A 20651-nucleotide genomic window follows, 5' to 3' on the forward strand; every position below is an offset into this window, starting at 1 on the left:
CTAATAATAAGTAAGGTGCACAATACTATTAACAAATTAACAAAAGTTTTTATTTTATTTATTTATTTCTTGTAATAAGTAAGGTACATAATATTATTGGCCAATTAACAAAAGTTTTTTTAATAATAATAATACACTTCTTTTTGTTTAAAACCACGAGTTTTTATTAAGAATTAATAATTGAAAATCCTCGATTTTTGTATAAAATATCTGTTTTTGAATTTATCGAGATGAATACAAAAAAAAATAATTATCAAAAAAAAAATTATCATCATAAAATTGCTACATTTCTTTCATCATTTTAATAATATATATTGTTCTATAATTTAGTTTATTCGCACACTAGCTTTTGAATTTATCGTGATAAATACAGAAAAATTGTAATCACAAAATATCTGCATTTCCTTTTATATAATATTTTTGTGTTTTGTTCTATAATTTAGTTGATTAGCACAATAGTTTTTGAATATTTTGTGATAAATACAGAAAAATTGTAATCATAAAATATCTGCATGTACTTTTTATAATAATATTATGTTTCATTCAATAAATTGGTTTTGTTTAATTCTTAAATATTGCAATGATTATTTACTTTTGTTTAGAGTACAAAAAATATTTTGTTTATTTTTTTAGGAAAACAATAAAAAAAATATTTTTAGGTTTTTTTTTTGTAAACACATTCTAATCCATCGTATTTTTTTGTAAAAAATTATAAAAAAAAAAAATTTCGAAAAAAAAAATTTCGTAAGTACATTTGTATTTTATTTAATTTTTCTTCTATGCACTTTTCTTAACTAACTTTTATTAAAAAAAAATAAAACATTAAATATTTTCTTTTCATTTAAATCATTTTTTTTGTTGGCCCTATACTTGTCATTCACATTTCAACGGTGTTGAGAAACAAACACCGATAAGTACAGGCTGGTGAGTTCCTATATACGATTAATTTGACAGTTACTTTCAAATGCCGATAAGTCCATCATTATTTACGTAATTACTCCTAAACTATTATGAAATTAATGGTTTTATCTTATTATTTACATCCGTAGTTTGACAACAAAGCCCACCTAATAAATAATTCTCTAGTTTTTATTTTAAAAACCTTGTAATTAAAAAATATTAATTTGCCAACATTTCACGAAAGTGGACTTATCGTAGATAGGAACTATACTACTCAATTGTTCGCTTTTGGGAAATCATAGAAATCATTCTGTCTCCCTTATTGTCATGGTGAGAAATATGATCTGAACGGTGCTAGAAAGAGAAAACACCACACTCTATATTCATTTTGAAATTTTTATTAATTATTTATGTTTTTGATGAAAAAAAGTGAGATGTTTATAATACATATGTTCAGGAAAATGTTGTGTTTTTTTTTCTTTCCATGTCAATAATTTTAGTTAAAAAAACGTAAGGTGAGCCATTTTTAAAACTTTTTATATTTTTCAAAAATTTTATGTTATTTCTAAAAATATAATTTGAATGTCACATCACCTTTCAAATACAGTTTTTAGTTTTCGGAGAAAGTTTTTAGTTAGAAATATTCAATTTATTTTGATTTTATTGCAAAACGGATATACACGAAAATTCTCCGACCTTCTGACAGCGTCTTTAAGAAATATTCGGTCACTTTGCTAGAGTCCTAAAGGGTTAAAAACAAAAATTCAAATGTTCAGTTTTATGTAAGCTGTTTTCAATGTGCTTTACAGGCAAAAAATTAAATGGTTTAGGTATGTTAAATGATTACAATTATTTTAGGATGGGATGTTTAAACCTCTGTCACATTTGATTAACAGTCTAATCAGTATAGCAAACAGTCATGCTATTTATTAAGATTAATGGCTCATCATAATTTGATCAAAGGCTGAAATGGGCCTAGAATCAGAGTGAGTCAAACGAGATGAATCGCAATCCTCAATTAAACCTAGAATAATACAGTAAACAAGAATAACAGCAGTCAAGAGTCTTACGTCCGAGAATAACAGAAGAGTATGTATGAGACGGTGTAGGAATGTGATTGAAGCGAGGAGTGTGTGCCAAGACCGAGTTGTTGGGCGGTCCGTCCTCTGTCTATCCTACCTGCCGAGAAAAGGCATAATGGATGTTTTACTATAAGTCTTTATTGTAGTAAATGTATTTAAATAATGATAATAATGTATATCATAGGAACTGATTGGTGATTAATACATTGAGGATAACTGTTTACTTTGTCAATAAGATAGCCTTGTGATAAGAAGTGAATATTGCAATGAAGTTAGGTTTATGATTATCAACATATTGATGGATATAAGTATGATTAGGCTTTTGTTCTCGTTACATATTATAATATGCAGATACAATAATATTTTAACACACTTTAATCGGGAAGAGTAGTTCTACCCGTTCGGTCGATTGATGCTTAACGTCGGGAAGGGTAGTTCTACCTTCTGCGCCCGCCTCATTTCAATGGCAGAAAAGAAGAAATTATCTGATGTTTTTATATGAACATTATATACCAATCTCTTTATAAAGGTCCCAACTATATGTACATAATTATCAAATTGCAATGCAAGTCTTTTTTTTGTATTTATCTTGGAGTATTTTGTGTACATCGATATTTCAACTAAAATGGCCATTATTAATGAACACCTGACACTTGATATGTATTGCGTTTGAAGATCAACGAAATAAGTAATTTAGATAACATATTCTGTTATTCTAATAATTCAATTCCTGGAACCAGGGTTTTTATGACCATGAAACCCGAAAAAAATCTTTCTATCTCTGTTCCGCACCCACTCAACTTCTAGGTGCGAGCGAGAGGAGAGTGTCGAGCATTTAAAAACAGCAGGTATCGGCAAACACAGTTAGGCGGACCATAATAAATATTTACAAGTGCGTGCCAGTTTTTAAAAAGCAAATTGTCCTACGGTTGTGTTCCGAGGAGATAATATTTATATTTGCTTTTTCAAACCTTTCAAAATGGATTCTGAAAATTACGAAAGTGATAACGAAATCGTCGCAGATAATTTATCTGCCTGTTCTAGTAATTATTTGCCTGAATTCCATAGTGAAAGAGAAGAATCTAGTGGAAGTGAAGAAATTCCTTGTAGGAAAAGATTGTCAGTGATTCCATTACAGTTCAGTGATTCTGAAGAAAGTGATATGGAGGAAGAACAAGGAAATATTAGATGAACAATTTTTAGACGTAAACTGTAACTGATTATATAAAGGTGATTAAAAACTTAAACCTAATAGTGTATGGTGAAAAAAATAAACAATATTATGTGAGCAATACGAGAAGCATTCTACGCTAAGTGATTATTTTAAATATCATTTGAAAAAATAACCAATATTATTAGCACGTTCCGATGGTTTTGGTCCGCTGTATCGTGCGAGAGGCAATTGCACACGTGGTATTTCAATGAGTAATAATGTGTTACTCTGACGATACTTGAGAAGTGGCAATTGTTTTTGTTTTTATAATGATTTGGGCTTGGTGAAAATATAATAATTTGTAATTTTATAAAATTGAAACCTAGTTTATACTTAAAAATTGAACACTAATGACTCAACAATGACTTTGTTTTCGATTTATTATGTTGCATTAGAAATAATACTTGGTTTTCAGCTACAAATTATATAGCTTGGGTATGCTGAGTTAGTATGTAGAAAATTTTATTGAAATATTTCCATTATTTACGAAGATATAGCGATTTAAAACAAATTAAACAAATTCGCGCGGGACCTTTATTTTCGCCCGTTTTCAGCGGTCAGCCGGCGAAAAAATAACCCGATCAAAGTGTGTTAATATGCAGATACAATAATTATTATGTCCACATAGAATAAAGAAGAATACTAAAATGCGATGTGGGTGTGTATTTCTTGATCCAATAACATCAACAATCGGGCTTTAAGCTCTTTGCCGCTACGGCCACATATATGTGCGTGCCCACAGCGCTACGCTTCATTGGTTTCTATTCAAATCTACATGGAAGACAGCAGTAGTCGCCAATAACGATATGTTAAAAAATCTACATCAATACTAAAAAAAAATTGTTCCAAGATTCATCCTTCTATTGTTAATTAACTGACTCTTGTTGTGATTGTCTCCAGTCCCGAGGAAGCCGGAACCCTGACGCAGCAGATGATCAACCAGCTCCTGGTGACGAAGCAGACGGGAGAGGCGGGTCGCATCTGCCAGAAGGTGATGGTCACGGAGAGGAAGTTCCCTCGCCGGGAGTTCTACTTCGCCATCATGATGGAGCGAGCGTTCAGCGTTAGTATACACAAATAATCTATGCTTGGAAATAATGTAAACAAAATCTTTTTTAAAATACTACCTGAAAATTAGCTTCTTCCGGATTTATCTGCAAAATGGAAAACTATATCTTAAAGCTTATGTTCTTGGGGTTAATCCTTTCACAAAGATTCTTAAACCCTTAGGCATATTTTGTCAGATGGTCGGAGTATTTAAGCTTTACATTGGATTATGCTAACATAAAAAAATTTAGAATGGCTCACCTTCCTTTTTTATTACTAAAATTACTGATTATGAAAAAGTAAATAATGCTCACATTTTATAAGTGAGTTAGAAAAGTTGTATTCACCTCACTTTTTTGTCATTTCATATAAAAATAATTAATAAAAAAATTCGCGAACTTTAAAAAAAAAATCAAATTGTGGTCAGAACCTTTGGTTTCTTAGAGGTATACTCTGTGTATTCTTCTGTGGTTAACTTCTAGATTTGAATATTAAGCGTGGTGTTTTCTCTTTCTAGCACCGTTTAGGTCATATTCTCACCATGTGATTACAATAGTATATATTAGAGCTAAAGCAATAAATTTAAAGGTGTGCATTTTTTAGTATAATAATAATGAGTGTTTGGTATCATTTCCAGGGTCCAGTGATCATCGCCTCGTCGGAGGGTGGAGTGAACATCGAGGATGTGGCTCGTGACAACCCCACGGCCATCTACTACGAGCCCATTGACATCATCACCGGCATCACCAAGCAGCAAGCGCTCGTCGTGGCCGAGAAGGTAACCGTCTTCTGTCTTATTCTGTTTGTATTGCATGCAGTGGACAACAGCTTTCAATATCTTCTTCTCATTTAAAATTTTTTTTTTTTTTTTTTTTTTTTTTTTTTTTTTCTTTATTCATGAAATATTAATGTGTACAGTTTTTACATGCTTTTCGACTACCACACTAGACACACGCCCGTATTATGGTAGTCGAAATTTATATACATAGGTTTATATAATTATATAAATGTAATATTTGATAACTTGTTAATCTAAGTATTTTTTTTTTACATGCAATGTATGTGTATAATAGGTGACACTTTTACTGGTTCCCAGTTCAGTAGATTGCTCAAGTGTACATCAACCGTATTTTAAACTGTTGATATTAATGAGATAAAATGAACACAATCAGCAAATAAATAGGTTACTTTACTTGTTAAAATAATGAAAATAAAGTAGAAATTATGAAAATGAACTTGTTGAAATAATGAAAATAAAGATTAATTAATTAATTATTAAACTTTTTTCTTTACAGAATTGAATGAAAAAACAAAAATGACTAATAAAGAAAATGAGCTTAATTTAATGATGGCAGGCATTCCTTGAAAAAGTTCCTTCCCTTTATAAATAACCAATTTTGAACACTTATGACATACAAATTGTGAGTTTTTGATTTTCTGATATCAATACTCAGCGAGTTGAATATTTTGGGAGCAATATAAGAAAACTGCCGCTGGGCGAAAGCTGTTTTCGTTTGGGGAATTTTACAATTTAGGTGTGACGAGTAACGGGTGTTAATTTTTTGTTGTGTTTTATTCACCAAGTCATTTTTCCGTATGTATATGAGAATGGTCTTAACATATAATTGTCGAATATCTAATATTCTGAGTTTTCTAAAAAGTGGTTCTGATGGGTTTGTTGGCTTACATTTGAATATTATCCTTAGTAACAGTTTTTGAATTAAAACCATGGGATGAAGAATCGTTTTTGCACAACCTCCCCATCCCACTATACCATATGTAGTAATTGATTGAAAAAGTGCAAAGTATACACATCTTAGTGTTTGTAGGTTAAGGATAGATCTGAGAGAGTAGAAAATGTAGCATAATTTGCGAAGCCTTTTTGTTGTAGAATTTATATGGGCCTCCCATCGCAGTTGATTGTCTATAATGACCCCCAAGTACTTAATTTCGTTTGATATTATAAGGTTATCGCATGAACAATTTTTGTGAGGTGATGTAGCCATGTTGAATTTCTGTGAACATGAATGTATGGTAAGTTTATGATAGTTTTGAGGGAGATTAGGTTTGCGTATGGAAAAAAGTAAGTATTTAGTTTTCTCAATATTTAGAGTGAGGAGGTTGGAATCTAACCAGTGTTTTATTTCATTTATACCATGATTTGCTTTTTCAAATGTTGAATTCAAATTTTCATCTGCAAATATTATAACCGTATCATCGGCAAAAGATATTATAGTGCCACCAGTATCCAAATTGCATAACGAGTTAATGTATATTAGAAACAGAAGTGGGCCCAACACACTGCCTTGGGGCACGCCATATGTGATTGGCAAACTTGTACTTCTATACTCTTTAGCGGAGTTAATAATAGTTGACTGGGACCTATTTGTTAGATAGCTCTCAAACCATTTAAGAGGAACACCTTTTATTCCTATCTGTGAGAGTTTTTTCAAAAGTATGTGGTGAGATACAGTGTCAAAGGCTTTAGCCAGATCCAAGAATACAGCGAGGGGCTTGCGACTTTTATCGAGGTTATCAGAAATTAATTTAGTAAAAGCTGCAATTGCATCTGATGCACTAAGACCTTTGCGGAAGCCGTATTGGTTTTTTGACAGGATTTTATTTTCTTCGAGAAACTTGTAGAGCCTTTGTTTTACTGTTTTTTCGATTATTTTAGAGATTGGACTCAGTAGAGATATTGGTCTATAGTTATTGACGATTGATCTGTCCCCTGATTTAAAGATAGGAATAATTGTTGAATGTTTTAGAGTGTTTGGGAAAAGGCCAGTTCGAAAACTTAGATTTGTGATGTATACAAGGGGCTTAGCAATGATTGGTTTAAGGTGTTTAATTAGTTTAGTGGATATATTGTCAACTCCCGTGGAGTGTGTATTTTTGAGTGAATTGATGATTTCAGTGATTTCTTGTTCTGTTGTTAGTGTGAGATTGAAAGGGTCATAGCTCAGATTATCGAGAAAGATAGTATTTGCAAGATTATTTTCAGACTTGCTATTTCTTTTTAAAATATTATTTGCTAGATCCGATCCGATTGTAGAGAAGAATTGGTTGAAGTGATTTGCGATTGTTTCTGAATTTTCGGTTGCATTTAGTGTTTTATTTGTGATGGTTATTTTATTTATGGGTGTGGTAATTTTGTCGGTGTAGCATATTTCTTTGACAATGTTCCAGATTTTTTTATTATCATTCGCAGCTTCCTCTATCTGTTTCCTATAATAATCTTCTCTGGCCGTACAGGTTATTTTTTTACAGGCATTTCTGTATCTTTTATAAAATAAGAGAGATTCGTAATCAGTGGGGTTATTTTTACAATATTTATGAAGTTTATCACGTTTGCGGATACAGTGTAAAATACCAGTAGTTATCCAAGGTTTTAGTTTAATTGTACGACTACTTTGATTGTTGTGTGTGTGGGATGTGGCATTTTTCAGATGCTTATGTAGGATGTTGATGAGAGATTCACACGCTAAGTTTGGATCGCTAATTTTGTAGAAATTTGACCAGTTTTCATTGGAAACCAGTTTGAAGAGAGTGTCATAAGAAATTTTCTTTAGTTGTATAGTGGATGCTGGTAATTTTTGGATTTTATGAGAAATGGAGGTGATAGTAGCGTAGTGATCTGTCACAGTGCACTGATATATGAGAGATTTGATATTTAGCTTACATTTGACAAAGACGTGGTCTATGCAACTGGCGGATAACTCTGAGACACGAGTAGGGGCTGTAATAGCTGGGATAAATCCTTGAAGAGTTAATAAATTTATGTAGTCGTTTGCTTGGGGATGCATTGTATTTATAATATTAATATTTAGATCACCAATAATTAGAACATTTTCATGATCTCTAATACATGCCAGAAACTGATTAAGCGAGTTTAAAAATGGTGTTATATTGGAAGTGCTCGGTGATCGGTATATAGTTAGAACAGTAACGCTATTTTCTATTTCAAGTTTAAGACAATTTGAGTGAGTTATTGTGATTTCCTTTATAGAGTATTGTATATGATTTTTTATGTATATAATAACGCCATCATTTTGTAATTGGTTATTCTGAGTACTGTATTGATTATAGTTTTTTATGTTTTTAGGAATATAGTTATCTCTGATCCAGCATTCGCTCAGAATAATCAAGTCAAAGTCTGAGTCAAGTTCTGTAAGTAGTATCATTAGTTCATTGAAATTTTTGTTCATGCTTCTGATATTCATGGAAAATATTTTTAGGTTGGATTTATTTAGGGTTTTTTGAACTTCTACAGAACTACTTGTTTCGATACATGGAATCTGCGACAAATTGTCTAAAATATTATTTATATTATCTTCCATTTTTTAAATTGGTGTAGGGTGTTGGTAGCTAAACTTTGGATGAGGACTAGAAGTTGAACAAAACTTGGCGAGCAATTTAGAAAACAAGTTGTATGTAGAGTTTTTACTGTTGGCAATGTTAGAAAATAATGTTGATGTTTCAAAGCAATAGAAATAGGAATAGTATCTTTTACCGGATTCTTGATTCTGACACTAGTACAATATATGTGATACCTCAAAACAAGTACAATAAAAAAATAATAATACGATACAATAAAAGTTTTACACATGATAATTTTAGAACTATAATTGTGATGAATTTGGTGAGAGTAGTGCCAGTGTCTCCGCATTAGAAACACGAATTGCAGGTGTTCCGATATCTCTACGTACGTAGATCTGCCCTGATTTGATCCACGAATACTTAAAAAATTTTTCCTTTGTAGCTTTGCGGGCCAGGTACCACAAGTGGTTAGCACGAAATGTCAGGTGTTCCGCAACGTAGACTGGTGAGCTTGGTCCGGCAATCCCTAAGTTCAGAGTGTTGAGCTTCTCCTCGGGACTGGATGCTTGTTTGTGGAAGGCTTTTATATCCGATAGTAATTGTTCTCGATCGCGATTCGAGGTCAGTTTAAAAACAATAGGTCCATTTTTGTGTTTTTGTGTCCTGTAGGACGCTTCAATGTTTGAAGTATTTACTTTTGATTGAATGGTTTGGCATATATTGTGGAATATATTTTTCAAACTTTCTCCCTTTATTTCGGGTATTCCCCTCACCTCTATATTTTTGGCTCTTGCCGACCTTTCGATATTTTCAAGCTGGCCTTCTAGTAGGTCAATTCGGGATTCTAAAGAGGAATTTTGTTTTGTTAACACCATATTTTTATCTTCTAACTCCCGCACGCGGAGGAGAATATCTTCATACTGCTTGCTCATGAAGGTTATTGTATCCAGTATTTTATTATTTTGTAAGATGATTGCATTTTGACTTTTCAGGATTTCGCTGTTCTCCGATCCAATGGGTTTATCACAACTGATATCGTAAACCGGTGACTGCGCCTGGGAAGAAGTGCCAACCGCTACGGTTGCGCACTTCTTGCATTTAATTTGAGTGCGCCGTTCCATTGTCAGTCGTCGATAAGCGGTTTCTGTGATTCCACCGCAGAGAAGATGGTATGCTCCTTTACATACTAGGCATACAAATGTAGTTCCCGTCGATTCGGGACATGCTAAGCAGTTAGGCATAGTTAGAAGATTTTTAATATTTTTAATTTATTCAATTTTCGATGGATTCTCTGGGCCTTGAACGCGCCCCGCAACTTAACAGTCGTGCGTTAGAGATTAAATAAAATAAAAATAAAATATAAAAAAATTTAATTGGTTTGGTTGGGGCTCGAACGTACGCCGTTGATATAACTTTCAGCGTGACCGATTTATCCACTGAACCACTTCCGAGTTATGAATAGGCGAGATAATAGATCTTCATATATTGTAATTCAGCTTGAGAGATGACAGTGCTGTTTTTGCTAAATCTTTCACTTTCAATATTTGATAGTTTTACTTTTATATTAATAGAATTGGATTTAAAACTTTTTAAAAAAAGAAAAAACTGGGTGATTTAACACTGTTACACTTAGCAAAAAACAAAATTGAGCACTTTTGATGTAGTTTGAACGTAATCTTGAAAACAATTAATTTTGACAGTTCCGTATTATTTAAATTCGTACACTTTTAATGGAATGCAATGCAGAATTTAACTTATTAATCACGTAGATTGTGGATTTTTAAAGTCTTTATCGTTTGATCACTTAAATATATAGGTTTGATTACTTTTTACTGCAATTTTTATAAATTTAACAGAGCTCAGCAGTTGTTGACAATAGCGTGCACTAGTAGTTTTTTACTAAAATAAACTCTTCAAGATTTATAGTATCTAAGTACAGACCTTTTCTCTATATGTAAATAATATAAACAATCTTCCCACCATGCCTACCATTGACATGCTTGGTGTAACTCTAAGTGACCAGCTCAGGCACGGAGGCTCCGTCGAAGCCAGAGTCAAGCTAGCCTCACAGAAGCTGGGTGTACTGTGCAGGGCCTGCAGATGCCGCAGATAGTCACCACTGCTGACCTTGTACAAATCGCAAGTGCGCCCCACTATTGAATTTGGCAGCCACCTCTGGCCTGGAGCCCCAAAATACCTGAAAAAAAACCCTTGACTGTGCAGAAACGGGCGGTCCGTTTGATAGCGGATTGCAATCTGTAGAGTACAGGCGCAGGTTGTCGTGCTGTCCTTTTTCTACCGGTATTACAATGCAAGTTGCTCCGGGAAACTAGCATCATTGACGGCCTCTGTGTTTCCTCCTTCCTCCAACATGGGTCTCTTCAAGACCCATGTTCACTCCTTCCTCTCTTCAAAAATACCCAGAGATGCCCCGAGGGAAATAATTAACCCCTATGTGGGGTTAGAGTAAACAATTTAATTAATAGAGTAATTCGTACATGGATGTAATGATGGAGATTCTTACAAGCCACTCAAGTGCTGTACGCGTGTCATACTACCTTGCTAGTGTTTCCACACAACGCGATGCGTCCATAACGGATTTCATATCAGTTGTATGCTACTGACAGAGCTGGTAGCACGCTACGCTAGTTAACGGTCCCCGTTAACAGCCGATTCTAGGTGTCTTTCAGCTTTCTTTCAAATTTTAATAAGCTAACATTATCAACATGATAGTTGTCCTCTTCTGCTGATTTGACACAATTTTTTTATAAGCTGAAACGGACTTAGAATGGGAACATTTCAACTGTCAAAGAAACAAAAAGGCTCTGAATAGCCATTTTTAATCTCTGTGGCCTAAGTATAACTCGATGTTAAAAAGAGACCAAGCTGGTTATTAGTGTAGACTAAATATAAGTGAATAAATGAAAACTCGCATTAATATTCTATTGCAAATTACTACACGCCATTACTGATTACGTTACGTTATGAATGAGTTCAATGCGGAATTAATTCAAAACATGTAACTTGGATAAGTAGTACTAAAACGTACAATTATTATTGTTATTAAATAAATAATTAAATTTATCAGCTGCAATTAAAATTACTACTGCGTAAAATCTCATCCAAATGGTCATACACATTTCATAATGTCATTGTCGATGAGATGAACTGTTATTCAATTCATTTTCTTCAATATTAATGACTGAAATGTTTATTATATTCTGTATTTTTTACCAGGGTGCTAAAGTGCAACTGGCCACAAATTCATTTGATAAGAAATTGTTAAAATAATGTGGAATTTTAACCGAGAGTGATTTCTAGTTGTTAATTGTCAGCAATTCAATAAACGATCTCCATAAAATATAATATTTAGAAAACTGAACTTGATGATTTGCAAACCTGGAAACGATATAAAAACAAGTTTTTAGTTACATATTACAGTATCTGATGTAAATACAATATTTTGGCATGGTCCTGGTTTATAAAGATAAATGTAAATGTTAAGGAGACACAATATCTGTGCTCATAAACACATTGCGTGGAGGATTTTAATATGTTCATAACTTTGGGACTGTAAGTTTAGGAGATGCAATATTTGAACCCATAAAAATATAGGCTATCTTTGATACATTTCAGTATTTAACTCATATTCGACCAAAATTGGAGACGCAATATTTTAAGTTTGCCCAATCGATTTTAATGAAATTTTGTGAATGTGTATGGTTGGTTCCAGCTTGAAATATAGGATAGTTTGGGACCCGATAGGTGGAGGTGTTGTCGAAATCAAAAAAAATTAAAATTTTCAATGATTTTTTTTTCTGACTTTTCATACAAAAATTCATACAACCATAAAAAAGGACAACGTTTTATATTATAAAATGCATTCCAAATGGTTGAGTTAAATTCTAACTGGTTTCTATTCTTAATATATAAAAATTCAGCCTGCTTATGTTTGTGCTCGCAAAAGTCGAAAAGTAGTCAACCCATATCACTGAAAATTTCAATGTTTGTTTATTATTAGTGCCAATGAAATAAATTTCACGGTTTGTTATTTTTATTTTTTCCGACTTTATGTCTGGGTTAAATCTTCCCACAGGAAAAACTAAACCCTTTCACACACTTTTCCACAAATGATCATCTAGTCAATCAACATTATGCAAGTTCATTATATAAGCATAATACAGTAGAACCCCGTTAATTCGAACCCCGATAATTCGAAAAAACGCGTAATTCGAAATTTTCGCCAAAAAAATTTCCGCAGAAAAATTTTTTCATACAAAATTTTTTTTAATTCGAAATTCGTTAATTCGTAATTCGAAATTTATTTTTGTCCGCGCACGAAAATTTGTTCGTGTAAGGCGAAAAAATTTGATTTTTGCGAAAATAAATCATAATATTTCGTAAATCTGAATCTAAAAGTCAGCCGTGGCGGTAAAACGCCGAAAAATGTATTTTTACGTGGTTATACATCGTCCTAATTAGTATTATTATCTTGTAAATCTGATTTACACTGGAATGTCATACTTTTTCAAATTTATTTAGAATATCTGAGTTTGAAGGGCTGAGAAAATACGTTTTACGCGGAAACATGTCGTAGTTTTACGAGTTTACACCAAATATCTGAATTTAAAGGGTCGGCTGCGACGAAACTCGGCCGCGAAATTTCGATTTACGCGTAAATGTATCGTATATTTACGAATTTATTTCGAATATTTGAATTTAAATAGCCCGCTGCGACGGAAATCGGCCGCGAAATCTCGATTTACGCGTAAATATATCGTATTTTTACGAATTTATTTCGAATATCTGAATTTTAAAGGACCCGCCGCGACGGAAATCGGACGCGAAATTTCAATTTACGCGGAAATATATCGTATTTTTACTAACTTTACTTCGAATATCCGAGTTAAAAAATACGGCGCGACGGAAATCGGCCGAAAAAATTCGATTCACGCCGAAATATGACATATTTTTACGAATTTACTTCAAATATCTGAACTTGAAAGGCCGGCCGCGACGAAAAACTGCCAATAAAATTGGATTTACGCGGAAATATATCATATTTTTACGAATTGACATCAAATATCTGAATTTAAAGGGTCGGCCGCGACAGAAATCGGCCGCGCATTTTCGATTTACACGGAAATATATCGTATTATTGCGAATTCATTTCGAATATCTGAATTTAAAGAGCCGACCGCGACGGAATATGGCCGCGAATTCTCGTTTTACGCGGAAATATGTCGTATTTTTACCAATTTAAATGCGAATATTTGAAATAAAGGTCCGGCCGCGACGGAAAATTACCGCGAAATCTAGATTTACGCGGAAATATATCGTATTTTTACGAATATCTCAATTTAAAGGGTAGGCCGCGACCGAAATCGGCAGCGAAATCTCGATTTTCGCGTAAATATATAGCATTTCTACGAATTTATTGCGAATATCTGAATTTAAAGGACCCACCGCTACGGTAATCGGCCGCGAAAATAAAGAAATAATTGGTATTAATACGAATTTACAACTAAAATTCCACCTGGATTTGAAGAGGCGGCCGAGAAAATCGATTTTCGGCGTTTTTTTTTTTTTTTTCTTCATAAAATTCCGAATTACGTGGGAATTCGTTAATTCGAAATTTGATTTTTGATGTCCGGTGGATTTCGAATTAACGAGGTTCTACTGTAAATACAAAACAATACAAAAACAACACGTCAACTCACCAGAGATCAAATGGGAAAATAATTCACAGACTCCAGATATTTTTCATATCAGAGGATTCGGCTCGGTAGAACTTCTAACTGGACCTATAAATCCTACTGATCCCTCAACATAAATATTTAAAAAATCTTTCTTAATCCTACATGTATTTAAAATGACTGATTTTTGCATTTTTATGTATATATAAATTCTTTGACAGATCCAATACGCCTAAATTTTGAAAGAGAGAGCTAGGTATAATGCCAGTAGCCGAAATAACAAATGGTAATATTTTTATAGTCTGAGAATGCCAAATTCTTTTAATCTCATTTCATAAATCTGTGTATTTTCTTATTTTTTCAGAAACAGATTTTAGTTATTATTATGAGTGTTTAAATATTTTCAAATTGTAGAAGAAGCCGGGGAAGCCCGAGGATTACTTAACGCAATATCTCTGCACCATAATGAGATATGGAGTGGAATTAAAGTCCATGTAATGTAGTTTTTTAATAGTAATATTGTGGTAACAGTAAATGGTGGAAGAAGTCCAAGGCGTCCAGAAAGACATTACCGAAGCATTGCGTGGGATCCACTAGTACATTAATAAAAATAGTATGTAATCTACCCTAAGTAGTTTCCTTAGAATAGCTAGTTATATTGGCACACTAGAGTTGAACAGCGGTCGAAAATTTTATTCTTTTCACGTTCAAAAATCGAATACTGGAGATTTATCAATGTTAAATTCCCGCTAACGTAAGAAATACATTTATTAGTAAGGGGGCACATGTATGAACCCTAAGTGGTTGCCTTCAGAGCGTCAAAATGGTACGGAAATTTGGCTTTAGGACAGGTCTATTTATTCTTATGTCAGTGGATCCGGTGTATTTTCAGTATTCACTCCCTAATGCAAGATGTCATATTGTATATTTTCAGTATTCACTCCCTAATGCAAAATGTCATATTATATATTTTCAGTATTCACTCCCTAATGCAAGATGTCATATTGTATATTTTCAGTATTCACTCCCTAATGCAAAATGTCATATTGTTTATTTTGGTGGTAAAAAGAGCGTTAAAAGTCAGGGAATGCTGGTATCATTTAAATAAATAATATGTTTGTATGAATTATATCAAAGACAAGATTCGGTATAAAAGTATGTACTGGTTTCTGTATTCCTTCGCTTTCCTTTGTTGTAGGTTGGGCTGGGAGAGCAGAAAGAGCAGACAGCGGAGATGCTGATAAAGATGTACGACCTATTTGTGAAGAAGGATGCCCTCCTGGTGGAGATCAACCCATACGCAGAGGACGCCAAGACCGGAGAATGTGAGTTGAAGGACTTTTTTTTTCCATCACGTCGCCACTCTACAACCTATCGCATTCCAGCAGCACCGCACAGACAAGATAGAGCGAGTATCGTCACAGTGTGGTCGGTGGCGACGTATGATAGAAATAGAAAATATATTATCGTAGAGCAAAATGACAACAAATTTTTTTACTCCAAACGTGTTCAGGAATCGCTGGTTGAAATCTCTGGTGTACGTGCTGATACATCCTGTAAATTAAAAATTTGGGGTGAATAGTCGTGATAGCAGAGCTTTAATGCAATTTCTCAGTCATCATCTATGTATGTTTAGAAGAAAATGCCGGCATTTCATCTTTTACTGCAATGTATTGAAAAAATATACATAATTACACTATTACCGATGCTTACAATAATATGTCTACTGTTTACAAAACATACATTTAACATTTCATAATAATGTTTACTCCTTCAGTAAAAAAACAAACGCTGAAGAGTTATAGGAATTAAACAATGCAACACGTCTGTAACTGACGTTTGCCTGCCTTTCTAAGATGCTAAACCAGTATTTTCACTCGAGATTTATTTCCATCTATAGACAGGTCGAGTGGTTACGATCCTCGACTACCAATCCGGAGGAGAAAATTAGTTGCGCACGCAACTGGAGGACTTGGCTAGGAATCCCTGTCACCTCAGCCACAATCTATTGTATTGGTGGTTGCATTAGTACAAGTCTTCTAACTTCTTACTTACTCCAAATGAACCTTTTTCTAGTCTTCGGTCTGGATGCCAAGATCCGCTTCGACGACAACGCTGAGTTCCGGCAGAAGGAGCTGTTTGCCCTGCGCGACACAACACAGGAGGACCCCAAGGAGGTGAATGCGGCCGAGTTCGACCTCAACTGGAGGACTTGGCTAGGAATCCCTGTCACCTCAGCCACAATCTATTGTATTGGTGGTTGCATTAGTACAAGTCTTCTAACTTCTTACTTACTCCAAATGAACCTTTTTCTAGTCTTCGGTCTGGATGCCAAGATCCGCTTCGACGACAACGCTGAGTTCCGGCAGAAGGAGCTGTTTGCCCTGCGCGACACAACACAGGAGGACCCCAAGGAGGTGAATGCGGCCGAGTTCGACCTCAACTGGAGGACTTGGCTAGGAATCCCTGTCACCTCAGCCACAATCTATTGTATTGGTGGTTGCATTAGTACAAGTCTTCTACCTTCTTACTTACTCCAAATGAACCTTTTTCTAGTCTTCGGTCTGGATGCCAAGATCCGCTTCGACGACAACGCTGAGTTCCGGCAGAAGGAGCTGTTTGCCCTGCGCGACACAACACAGGAGGACCCCAAGGAGGTGAATGCGGCCGAGTTCGACCTCAACTGGAGGACTTGGCTAGGAATCCCTGTCACCTCAGCCACAATCTATTGTATTGGTGGTTGCATTAGTACAAGTCTTCTAACTTCTTACTTACTCCAAATGAACCTTTTTCTAGTCTTCGGTCTGGATGCCAAGATCCGCTTCGACGACAACGCTGAGTTCCGGCAGAAGGAGCTGTTTGCCCTGCGCGACACAACACAGGAGGACCCCAAGGAGGTGAATGCGGCCGAGTTCGACCTCAACTGGAGGACTTGGCTAGGAATCCCTGTCACCTCAGCCACAATCTATTGTATTGGTGGTTGCATTAGTACAAGTCTTCTACCTTCTTACTTACTCCAAATGAACCTTTTTCTAGTCTTCGGTCTGGATGCCAAGATCCGCTTCGACGACAACGCTGAGTTCCGGCAGAAGGAGCTGTTTGCCCTGCGCGACACAACACAGGAGGACCCCAAGGAGGTGAATGCGGCCGAGTTCGACCTCAACTGGAGGACTTGGCTAGGAATCCCTGTCACCTCAGCCACAATCTATTGTATTGGTGGTTGCATTAGTACAAGTCTTCTACCTTCTTACTTACTCCAAATGAACCTTTTTCTAGTCTTCGGTCTGGATGCCAAGATCCGCTTCGACGACAACGCTGAGTTCCGGCAGAAGGAGCTGTTTGCCCTGCGCGACACAACACAGGAGGACCCCAAGGAGGTGAATGCGGCCGAGTTCGACCTCAACTGGAGGACTTGGCTAGGAATCCCTGTCACCTCAGCCACAATCTATTGTATTGGTGGTTGCATTAGTACAAGTCTTCTACCTTCTTACTTACTCCAAATGAACCTTTTTCTAGTCTTCGGTCTGGATGCCAAGATCCGCTTCGACGACAACGCTGAGTTCCGGCAGAAGGAGCTGTTTGCCCTGCGCGACACAACACAGGAGGACCCCAAGGAGGTGAATGCGGCCGAGTTCGACCTCAACTGGAGGACTTGGCTAGGAATCCCTGTCACCTCAGCCACAATCTATTGTATTGGTGGTTGCATTAGTACAAGTCTTCTACCTTCTTACTTACTCCAAATGAACCTTTTTCTAGTCTTCGGTCTGGATGCCAAGATCCGCTTCGACGACAACGCTGAGTTCCGGCAGAAGGAGCTGTTTGCCCTGCGCGACACAACACAGGAGGACCCCAAGGAGGTGAATGCGGCCGAGTTCGACCTCAACTGGAGGACTTGGCTAGGAATCCCTGTCACCTCAGCCACAATCTATTGTATTGGTGGTTGCATTAGTACAAGTCTTCTACCTTCTTACTTACTCCAAATGAACCTTTTTCTAGTCTTCGGTCTGGATGCCAAGATCCGCTTCGACGACAACGCTGAGTTCCGGCAGAAGGAGCTGTTTGCCCTGCGCGACACAACACAGGAGGACCCCAAGGAGGTGAATGCGGCCGAGTTCGACCTCAACTGGAGGACTTGGCTAGGAATCCCTGTCACCTCAGCCACAATCTATTGTATTGGTGGTTGCATTAGTACAAGTCTTCTACCTTCTTACTTACTCCAAATGAACCTTTTTCTAGTCTTCGGTCTGGATGCCAAGATCCGCTTCGACGACAACGCTGAGTTCCGGCAGAAGGAGCTGTTTGCCCTGCGCGACACAACACAGGAGGACCCCAAGGAGGTGAATGCGGCCGAGTTCGACCTCAACTGGAGGACTTGGCTAGGAATCCCTGTCACCTCAGCCACAATCTATTGTATTGGTGGTTGCATTAGTACAAGTCTTCTACCTTCTTACTTACTCCAAATGAACCTTTTTCTAGTCTTCGGTCTGGATGCCAAGATCCGCTTCGACGACAACGCTGAGTTCCGGCAGAAGGAGCTGTTTGCCCTGCGCGACACAACACAGGAGGACCCCAAGGAGGTGAATGCGGCCGAGTTCGACCTCAACTGGAGGACTTGGCTAGGAATCCCTGTCACCTCAGCCACAATCTATTGTATTGGTGGTTGCATTAGTACAAGTCTTCTACCTTCTTACTTACTCCAAATGAACCTTTTTCTAGTCTTCGGTCTGGATGCCAAGATCCGCTTCGACGACAACGCTGAGTTCCGGCAGAAGGAGCTGTTTGCCCTGCGCGACACAACACAGGAGGACCCCAAGGAGGTGAATGCGGCCGAGTTCGACCTCAACTGGAGGACTTGGCTAGGAATCCCTGTCACCTCAGCCACAATCTATTGTATTGGTGGTTGCATTAGTACAAGTCTTCTACCTTCTTACTTACTCCAAATGAACCTTTTTCTAGTCTTCGGTCTGGATGCCAAGATCCGCTTCGACGACAACGCTGAGTTCCGGCAGAAGGAGCTGTTTGCCCTGCGCGACACAACACAGGAGGACCCCAAGGAGGTGAATGCGGCCGAGTTCGACCTCAACTGGAGGACTTGGCTAGGAATCCCTGTCACCTCAGCCACAATCTATTGTATTGGTGGTTGCATTAGTACAAGTCTTCTACCTTCTTACTTACTCCAAATGAACCTTTTTCTAGTCTTCGGTCTGGATGCCAAGATCCGCTTCGACGACAACGCTGAGTTCCGGCAGAAGGAGCTGTTTGCCCTGCGCGACACAACACAGGAGGACCCCAAGGAGGTGAATGCGGCCGAGTTCGACCTCAACTACATTGCGCTGGATGGCAGCATCGGCTGCATGGTCAACGGCGCCGGGCTCGCCATGGCCACCATGGACATCATCTCTCTGCATGGCGGCAAGCCCGCCAACTTCCTGGACGTTGGAGGCGGTGCTTCTACCAAGGCTGTTTATGTGAGTACACCTCTCGATTTCTTTTGAACGCCGGAAGGTTTTTGGATTAAGAGTTGTGCCCATATAATAATACACGCCGCCGTACGATTCATGATATTTCTATTCTTTTTTCAAATTCTTCAAACTTTAAATTTTATGTTTTTAGTTCGTGTCATAAAACATAAATTTTGGTGTCAAAAGTTGCGCCATCTTCAATCTAAACTTCACTATTTTGAATCTATGTAAACAACACTTTAACAGTTAAAATTTCCGATTATTTAATTTAATTTAACGATTGGCTGAGATTAATCCACGCATATGGTTGACCTAACCTTAATTTCTATATTCGCTGTAAATATTTAAAGTCCTCTATTTGATTTGACCCACTTGACTCTGGGCAGTGAAATGCTTGTGCGGTATAAAAAAATTTGTTCGTTATGTAGCTTGCATGATGTCTCAAATTCTGTGCTACTTTTATTCTTACTAAACCTGTAGGGGCACACAAGAAACTTCAATAAGCACCCTTCAATATTATTAATAAAAAGTTATTTTCATGCTGTATGTATGTACTTGATAAAGTGACATTCTTATTTTTGTCTTTAACTAACCTAGTAGAACCAACAAGATGAAAGACAAAATGAATGTACTAGGTTGACACTGCCATTCCAGTGCATTGTACGTTCTTCAAAACTGTAAATGCAGAGGTTAGAATGTTATTTTATTTTCTCTGATCTCTATTTCTTCATTCCAGGAAGCCTTCAAGATCATCAGCTCCGACCCCAAGGTGCAAGCCATCCTTGTCAACATCTTTGGAGGAATCATGCGCTGTGATGTCATCGCTGAGGGAATCATTCAGGCCACCAAGGAACTCAACCTCAAGATCCCTATCATCTGCCGTCTCCAGGTATGTCCTACATCGTGTTACATCAAAAAGGATGCTCCCGAT

General features: G+C 36.6%; 1 protein-coding gene across 1 annotated transcript in view; it reads left to right on the plus strand.

Annotated features, from left to right (window-relative positions):
• The window catches only part of LOC149411404 (uncharacterized), a 35932-nt gene that overhangs the window by 11913 nt on the left and 3368 nt on the right, over window positions 1-20651 (plus strand). Inside the window, exons 4-8 of the mRNA XM_089647351.1 lie at window positions 4096-4258; window positions 4880-5020; window positions 15457-15583; window positions 16335-19726; window positions 20457-20609. Coding sequence (XP_089503477.1) covers window positions 4096-4258; window positions 4880-5020; window positions 15457-15583; window positions 16335-19726; window positions 20457-20609 — 3976 coding nt within the window. The remainder of the gene's footprint in view (window positions 1-4095; window positions 4259-4879; window positions 5021-15456; window positions 15584-16334; window positions 19727-20456; window positions 20610-20651) is intronic.

This window comes from Hesperophylax consimilis, chromosome 26 (assembly GCF_061612785.1).
Source record: "Hesperophylax consimilis isolate HC1 chromosome 26, BYU_Hcon_1.0, whole genome shotgun sequence".
Taxonomy (NCBI): domain Eukaryota; kingdom Metazoa; phylum Arthropoda; class Insecta; order Trichoptera; family Limnephilidae; genus Hesperophylax; species Hesperophylax consimilis.